Consider the following 9008-nt stretch of genomic DNA (forward strand, 5'->3'; position numbering starts at 1 on the left):
CCCTGCTCCTCATGCTGGTGGTTGCAGGCTCAATTCCCAGCCTGATGACATTTGCCACATGTCTTTCCCCTCTTTCCTGTCAAACTACTTTCAAATAAAGGCCACTAGAGCCAACAAAACCTTTAAAAAAAGATATTTTGTTTTGATTGGCTCTCAAACAATAATTTCTTGCACTCTGCTTATTTAAGATAAATGCACTCAGATCATGTTAATGATTAATGTAAACTTAATACAGTTTTAATTATTTTTGTTCAAATTTAGGACAGAATGTAGACAGGAAAAAAGTCACAAAAATACCTAAATGTCAGAAATTTTAGTCATATATCAAATAAAAAGAATCAATATCTGAAATATGGGCCGGTATTTACTTGGAATTGGATAAATGCCAAAATATCACACACTTCTGGTAATATGTAATAAAACTTGTCAACTCGTTCAACTAGTTAAATGAATAAACTAACTATAGTCAATCAGTGTAAGGTATAAGCAAATCTTAAAACTTTCTAGGGCCCCAACAGATATTAACAGAGTGATGATTTGAACCTAATTTTATTATTTCTGCTGCTTGTCTTTGAGCTTGAATCACCCTTTGTTACCTTCTGCCAGGAGATCAACCACTTGTGAAGAAAATATTACACCTGGTCCCGGCTCAGGGACTCACACGACTGAAGTAGGAAAACAATCATGTTTGTCTTTTACAGATAAAGAGGATGAGTACTTCAGTTTATTTATACAGAGTAATGAGATGATGAGGCAAAAAGGTTCACTGAGCACAATTACACTGGTTTTCATGACTTCTCACTGAGCAAACAGTTCATTGCGCAAAGTACTTAACATATAATGAGTTATCTCACTGGAGGTGATTGTTCACTTGTGACTCTCTGTAACTGATTCAGGCAGGGGTGACTCTACAAAGTTTGTGAGATGAGGGCAACTGATAATTTTGAGGGAGCACACCAAAAACCGAAACACAGAAAATCATTTCAGGAGTTTTACTCAGTTGTTACAATTATTTTTCATCTTCAAGAAATCTGTACGTTTACGCTTTCCTTACCTTCAAAATTCTGATGATTTCATTGACTACAACAGTTTTATATTCCCACAAATTCAAAGCCCCAACACTAAGAGCATCATTTGATTTGATTTGATAATTCATAGTGCATGTTTTGCACATTTTATACAACTCTTCCAAAAAAAAAGATATTAAACTTTCTAGCTTGTAAAATCAATGTTTGTCTATAGATGGTACTTTCAAATAGTTAAATTAACATGGCACATCTAAATACCACTCTGCATTTCAATATGCATATTAATTAGAGGATTTTTGCTTATTTGCTACTCCCATGATGTTAAAATCAGTAGCCATAATATCACCAAATGACGCTAGTAGTAATAGTTCAACTCAAATCAAATTCAAATTCAAAAATATTTTATTGATCCCAAAGGGAAATTAAATGTTATCTTACACAAGTAGTGTAGGAATGATAAAGCATCTGGTGTTGACATGTTGGTATGGGGGGGTCACAAATTAAAATCTGCTTAGGGCCCCAGAAAGGTTTGGGCCGCCCCGATCTTGCATGTTTTGCTTAAAAGGGAGAATAAACGAAAATTTTCTTTAAAAAAAAAGAAAGAAAAAAACGAAAAAGAAACATAGCCCTCAAGTGCTATCAATGTGATGATTTTAGTCCTCAAGAAAGTTTAACCTAAAGGCAGCTGTTTAAGTTCCCGACTCGTCTCCAACGGTTACTCACCGTCCCTAAGGCGCTGTTGCCGGGCAGAGCGTTCTCGAACGGCGCGAGCCCACTTCTCTGCCTCCTCCAGGTTCGCGTGCGGGTCCTGGAGCGCCGCTAGCCGAAAGCACTGCTCCACGCGCTGCCGCGACGGAGCAGAAGTCATCCAGCGGCGCTTCCTCAGTGGGTAAAAGTATGCTGCAAAGTACGCCGACGGGTCCGCCTTGTCATCCTCCCGGTAAGCCCGGCAGCCGACGCAGTCCCTCAGACTCAGCACCACTTTGTTCCGGCCGACAGGTGCCGACGCGAGCCTCTGGACGACGAGGTCCTTCTCGGTCAGGTTTACAGCCCACCTGCCTCTCCGGTTACTGTTTTGGGTAAATTCTCCGTATAACGTGATTGGAGGGGAAGCGGGTGGGAAGTCGGATTCGGCTCTCCTCTGATCCATCCTGAGCGGATGTCAGAGAGTGAGACGCGGACGGGATCCGGACCGGGACACAGCTCCGGCTGCGCTGTCACATTACTGAAAATGATGCGGGCAGAGTGGAGACTGCGACTGACAGCCTCCCACTGCCCGGACCTTTGTCAAGAAACACAGAATAAAACCCTTTAGATCCGGTTAGATTTCAAAATAAGAGCCCCCTTTTAAACGTATCTGCGAGAAACCAGAAATTCAATGTTGATATAAAACATAGTGCCCGAATTGGGTAGTAATGTGTTATAATAACATGAGTAGTTGAGTAGTTTTGAGAAAAGAATGTACTTTAAGGATTTTTTTAACCACACTGTAGTACGCTTTACGTTTACCTGAGTAATTTTATTTTGAAGTATCGCGATTGTGCCCACTGTGAGTTGCTTCACTGACTGAAGAATACGCTTGTTTTCGCAAAGAATTTACCAGACAACACCTGCAGTTGATGTTCAACTTTAAGTTTTATACTGTATGAAATTGATCTGGAAATTTTGTAATTACGTTAATCATACAAATTATTTTCATTCTTGCCTTTAAAATTCCAAATTTGTAATATCCTGTTGATGATACAAAAATAACATATTAAACAACTGATGTTTTCAGCAGTTATTCAGACTTTTTACCAAATACTTTATTACTTTTACTTGAGTACTTTCTTGGATGCTACATTTACACTTACTTCAGTAAAATATGTTGGTATGGTGCTGCTCTTCCTTTCAATTTTTGGTGCCCACCTCTGCAATTGCTGGTTAGTAAAATATATTAAATTACATTTGTTACTACAATGTGTTTTTACTAAATATTTTACACAGTAGCAGCAAAATATATTTTACCCACTCCTATTATTTTAATTGCAGCTCACAATTCTGTTGCAGGTATTTAATTTTGGTTTTTACTTCTTTTCTCTTCATTTATTCTAGGCGTACATAATCAGCTGCTTATGCTTTGGGCCAGCTCTGGATTAACACCCGGATATAAAATGACAATATGAGCTAAGTAGGCTAAAGGTTCCTAAAACTTCTCATCAAGAGAAGTTCAAGACCTGATGAGAAACGAATACATTGTCACTTAATGTTGTCATTTAATTACTAACTAATAATTTGAAATATAAATGTAATTACAAATGCAGGTTTTAGCAGATTTTCAAGAAATTATTTTTATTGAATTTCCACAACAGTATGGTACTAAAATTGCCAGTATAATAATATATATTTTTTTAAATATGTATTTTTTCTTGTAATCAGATTACAAACTCTTTGCTTTGTTAAGCATATTTTTTCACAAAATGTTCCATATAATAAAAAGTAATCATACTACTACTTACATATTTGTCTATTTTTGGATGATATTCTGTAAAGTAAGAATAATATTTCTCTCTCTTTTTTATCTGTATTGTCATTAGTTTAAAGGTATTTCTTTTTCAGCTGCCATCAGCAGACATTGATTAATTTTTGGATTAAATAATTTATTAGAAATGTAAATATAGGAACCATTCATCTCAGTAGAAAAAAACCTAACATTTTGTTTTATTGAGCTGCAGATTTTCATTGTGGTTTCAGATAAGGAAGAAAAAAGGTGGTGCTTCCCCCTAGTGGCAAGTTTGTAAAAAAAAACATAACAGTGTGGAAAAGAAGAACCAAGATTTCTGCTCCGTTGTAGCATTTTATTTAAGAATAAAAGGCAGTATGTCCCATCCTGCGAAAATTTATAAGGTTTTAAAAAACAGCTTTGTTGTAATCTTGGATGTTGACCTAATCTAGGTCGAGTCCAAACAAGGTATGCTTCTATAAAACAGTGATGGCTAATTGTTTTGTGACGAGGGAAACATTTTGATGCAGAAAGCACTCAAAAGCCACATTTTTTAATTTATAAATACAAAGATTTTGCTGTGAATTTTGAACTGAAATTAAATCTTTATTTACAAGTCAAATATTAGATAAAAATTTTAATAAGAAGAGAACAATCTTAATTTTTTTAAGTAAATATCCAGTTCAAAATGGAGGACGAACACAAGACTTATGAAATCCTACCCTCAATTGTCTCATCCGTGTCCCACAATTTAAATTTTTACTCATGTCACAAATTTCAACAACAAATTTGTTGTTTGTATTTACGCAACAATCAACTGCACATTCAATATTTCAAATGTTCAGTCTAAATAATTTGAACTGAGTATTCAAATGTTCAGTTAAAAGAGGCAAAAGAACAGCACTAAAACCTTCCTAATGGCTTTGATTGTTTTTGATTGGGAGCAGTGCTTTTATGCAGACCCCAGTAGCAGTATTAGGTGGAAGTCTCAATCTTTTCAAAGATTATCTATCCCATATCCTGTCACAACATCATGCCAGCTTTATAAATCACTGCTGTTTGTTAGCAATAAATTATCATTTCACATGCATGGGAAAGTGCACCATAAATACTACAATGCCAGGATGATGTGTGGAGTGGACCGAGCAAGCCCTTATTCCATCTCCCTGTTTCAAAAATCCGGGAGCAACATTTAATAAAATGATTTAATACTCCCAACAAATCAATTCTACTCAACCAACAGTAGTGTTAGCGGCAAACAAAACCTAAATTTGTTTGCAACTCTTGCTTTTAATGGTTGACGCCAACATGAAAGCTTTTATAGAAAAAAGAAAATGTAACATATTAGATAAACATAAACTCACGACTATGTAACTTTGCCCCTAAGAAGTCCTGTTAGAAACATATGAAGAAACCATGAACTGAGATAATTCTGCAAAGCTAAATGTGAAAGTGTGAAATGTCGTAAAAGTCCTTGGGATCTTTTAATCTGTTTATTTTTTCCTTTTAATATTTTATATGAAAAGCTTTTAGTGATTCTGAAACCCTTCAGCTGTTTTCCAAAAAACCTGTGTTGTGTAACTGCAGAGTTGCAATGATTTTGAGAAGGAATCATCTTCCTGCAGGGCCGTGCAGAGACCACTAAAGGGCCAGGTACAACAACAAAAAAAGGGCACATCTAACCACATTCTAGGACAGAATATTAATAAAGCCACTCAGCTTTCAGGGTTTAATAAACAATAATAAATTACAAAATTGTGAGATATACAATCAAAGCTAAGGAAAATCTCTACATAGAGCATACAACTATGTATAAAATATTTTATTAGTAATTTCTTTCTGCAGGTCTATTTTGTTATAGGAAAGTATTGCAATATTCAAACCCGCATTTTAGCAAGATATGTAAATCAGGGCAGGACCACCAGACATATTTTGTCTTTACAGAATTATAGTATAAAAAATATAAACAAGGGCACAATGCAACCTTTTAGTGGACTGTAATCTATAAAACAGAGCTGTCTGTTTGCTACACTTGCAGTGGAGATGAAGATGGTCCATTCAGGGAAGCAGAGCTGCATCAAACTTTAATGTGGAACTGCAGAACAAAGGAAAAAACTTGAATTGTTAATGCATGCCACCATGAGAAAGGCGTACTGAGTTTTGCTTAAAAAAACTTATTTTAAAATTAAAATCCAACATTTTTCTCATGAAGTGAAAAAACTTTTTGCAAAACAAACTTAGTTGTGCATGTCATAAATCTTTTCTTGCTATTCTAAGTTTTTGTTTGTGACGCAAAGTTTTGCTTGTGATTCTCACATGACGTGAGCAGGGCCTAAAATTACAACAAAATATTTCTGACGTGTGCAAATAAAAATTTATGTTTGGCAAATAACCTTTAAAGTCACGAGACAAAAAATTAGTTAATTTAAAAAAGTTTAAAAAGTTTTGTTTAAAAAAAATAAATAAATCATTACAATTCCAAAAGTTTTTATTACAATTTTATTTTACTTAACTGAGGTTAGTTTTTTTTCATTGAATAATTGGGGGAAAAGTTTACTTAATACTCTGCGAACCAGACCCTAAACTTTCTTAAAGTCTGGATTGAGTTTTTTCCCCTTAATTAGTGACACACTTTTATTACATTAAATCTATCATGGAAGTTCAGGGTGAGTTATTTCTAATTCTAAATGAATATCCTTGTTGGACTTTTATTTAAGTGTTATTTTCCTTCAAGATACATTTACCTAACGCTAGAATAAATGCAATGTACATTATGCAGCAAAGGAAATTAAAAGACATGTATCCATTATGGAGATGATCGGGCGATGTGCCCCTATTGCATAAGCAATACTGAAGAATGACTGATATCATTAAAGATACAGGGAAGAAGCTTTCAGTTGTCTAGCTTTGCTAGCAAAGTTGTTAGCTAGCAGCTAGCTATTAGCCGCTCCAAGCCACAGGTGAGCGGCAGCAAAGGAAATGAGCTGGAGAATCTACGAAGTGGACAGCTGTTCCGTAACTTTGCCTGAATTCTGATCAAATCCATTCAAACCCCAACTTAAATAGCTACACAGAACTCCCTCCGTTATTCTCGAGACTCTGTAATGTGCTGACTGGAAGACACCTCAGCTCGTGCGTGTAACTGAGGCTGGAAGTAAAGTCATGCGTCTCTCTGAGAAAGCACTCCATTGTGCAACCCTAGGATGGCTGGCTAAGTGGCCACTTTCTCCCCTCTCACTCGGTCTTTCAGGACTAGCAGCTAGTTTAAAGAGGGTATCATCAGCGTGAAATGCTTTGACCCTTTTCCATCTTTAATCCAGGTACTTGCTCGTCGGCTCTACCGACGAGCAAGAAAATGCTCTTTTAGTCAAGGAGAGCTGGTCCCTGCCTGAGCTAATCTCTGACCCTTTCCTCGGCCTCATGGGCGCGCGGCCGCAGAGGGAGGCTCACAGCAACGAACAGGTACGCGCTCATGAACATCAATCTTTATCGTGTTAAAACACGACAAAAGCAAATACTAATGTTTTTTTTTGTTGTTGTTTTTATACGTTCCAGTCATCACTTACAGAAGAGAAAGTGCAACACAGCTACTTGTGTGACCCAGAGGTTAGCAGACTTCGTGGTCCGGTCCAGTAACACCATCGGAACGGTCTACGTCCCGACAAACGTGGGCTCCAGCACCTACGGCAAGAGGAACCTACATCAGCCTCCCGACTACCTGCCTTTCTAGTACAAAACTGGGAGAATACCCCAGTGAATACCCCAGTGACACATGACATCATGTGTTACAATGAATGTGAGAATGACGACTCCATAAGATGACATTTTTTCTTTAATAATTTGATAAGCATCAAGACTACAGTGCCTTTGATTTAAGCCATCTGAATCCATGTATGTTTTCTTCCAGCTTTGTGAACGTCGTAAATCACAGCACTAATGAAATGGAAAAAAAAATTCAACAAAAAAATAAAATAATTATAAAATATTCTGTCACACAGAAGAAATATAAAGCCCTTTAATATGAATCATCTGAGATGTTTTGATAATAAAAATGTTGAAATTTGTGTCTGATTCTTGCAGGACATTTCTGTTTGAGCGCAAGATGCCAACTGAACCAATAAAAGTATTTCTTCCTCAACAGGTTGGGAGGAAAAACATTTTGTGTCCCTTGCTCRTTATTTAAGACTGCTTTTGAATGTGTCTAAGTCACAGGTAATGAATGAGCTATTTAATCATGCTTGTTAAATGCTGCCACAGTTAACCCTAAAGTAATGCTTTGTTTGCTGTGACACCATATTGCTCACCTATGATATGTAAGCATTAAACTTAGCCTGGAAACACACAAGCTTTGAATATTCATAAACCTCCAGGTTTGGTCTATTTTGTCAATTTACACAATAACCATGGGGGTCCAGATCCAGTCCTGGAGAGCCAGAAAATGGCAGAGGATGTCAACAGGACGATTGTTTGGTCGGCACTCAACAAATGTGACCTTTATGGAAGACTGATCTGAAGAAAGTCACTGTAGAAGGAAAACCAGAAGAAACCTTCTCTGCAGTTTCCCATGAGCTATTTTAGATCCCATCCACATGAGGATGTTTTTTTTTATTATTTTATAAAATGGGTCGTGGTTTTAAAAATACCCACATGTCCAGTTGAGAACGTTTCTGGAAATGTTTTGAGCCACATGGAAACGTCAAAAACAGGTCAAAACGCTATTTTTACTCACCTGTAGGTGGTGCTAAATGTACATGTACATGTGAATATGAAACTTTAAAACTTTCTCTCTTTAACTTGTGTCCTACCGTTTGTGAAGGTAGGACACAAATAGTTAAAAACATTCCAGTGTGAACAACGACAAATATGAAAGAAAGCGCTCTGCTCAGATCAGACCCAAATTGGGACTTTTGTGGAAAACCAACAATGCACATCAAGCCACCATGATGGTAAAACTTTACCTGGTCTTTGCAAACCCATCCACACCTCTTTAACTTTTTCACATATTTTCACTTTACAACCATGAACCTCTGTGTATTTTATCTAGATTTTCTGCAATAGACACACACAAAGCAGTAACTTTAAAAGAAAGAACTTGATACCTAAGTGTATAAACTGCATTATTTTTGTCTCTTTAACCATAAAATGTAGTTCAAGCTCAGTCTTTTTGCTAGAAGATGCTTTGTGCCTTTGCACTTTTCTGTCTGCTTTATCCTCTTTCTGTTCTGTCTTGAATCACTGTGTGGCAAAACCCTGAAAGATGGAACATGTTGTGACCACAGTAGTGAACTTTATAAGAGCCAAAGGTCTGAATCACCGCCAGTTTAAGTCTTTTCTGGAGGAATGTGGATCGGAACACGCAGACGTGCCGGATCACACCGAGGTGAGATGGTTAAGCCGAGGAAAAGTACTGCACAGGTTTGTCGAGCTGCGGGAGGAAATATGTCAGTTTCTGGAAAGCAAAATGAAAACCACAGCAGAGCTCCGGGAGCAGAAGTTTT

At 36.9% G+C, this 9008-nt stretch overlaps 2 protein-coding genes across 2 annotated transcripts in view; one reads left to right on the forward strand and one right to left on the reverse strand.

Moving 5' to 3' along the window:
- LOC103469685 (sphingosine kinase 1) overlaps nucleotides 1-2683 on the reverse strand; it is a 39078-nt gene extending 36395 nt beyond the window's left edge. Inside the window, exon 1 of the mRNA XM_008417541.2 lies at nucleotides 1752-2683. Coding sequence (XP_008415763.1) covers nucleotides 1752-2178 — 427 coding nt within the window. The 5' untranslated portion in view covers nucleotides 2179-2683. The remainder of the gene's footprint in view (nucleotides 1-1751) is intronic.
- Nucleotides 2188-7667, forward strand: LOC103469795 (islet amyloid polypeptide-like). The gene is given in 4 exon segments (XM_008417728.1): nucleotides 2188-2273; nucleotides 6831-6951; nucleotides 6953-6972; nucleotides 7066-7667. Coding segments are annotated over 4 exon segments (402 nt in total). The 3' UTR covers nucleotides 7241-7667.
- The last annotated feature ends 1341 nt before the right edge of the window (nucleotides 7668-9008 follow it).

This window comes from Poecilia reticulata, linkage group LG1, assembly GCF_000633615.1.
Source record: "Poecilia reticulata strain Guanapo linkage group LG1, Guppy_female_1.0+MT, whole genome shotgun sequence".
NCBI lineage: Eukaryota > Metazoa > Chordata > Actinopteri > Cyprinodontiformes > Poeciliidae > Poecilia > Poecilia reticulata.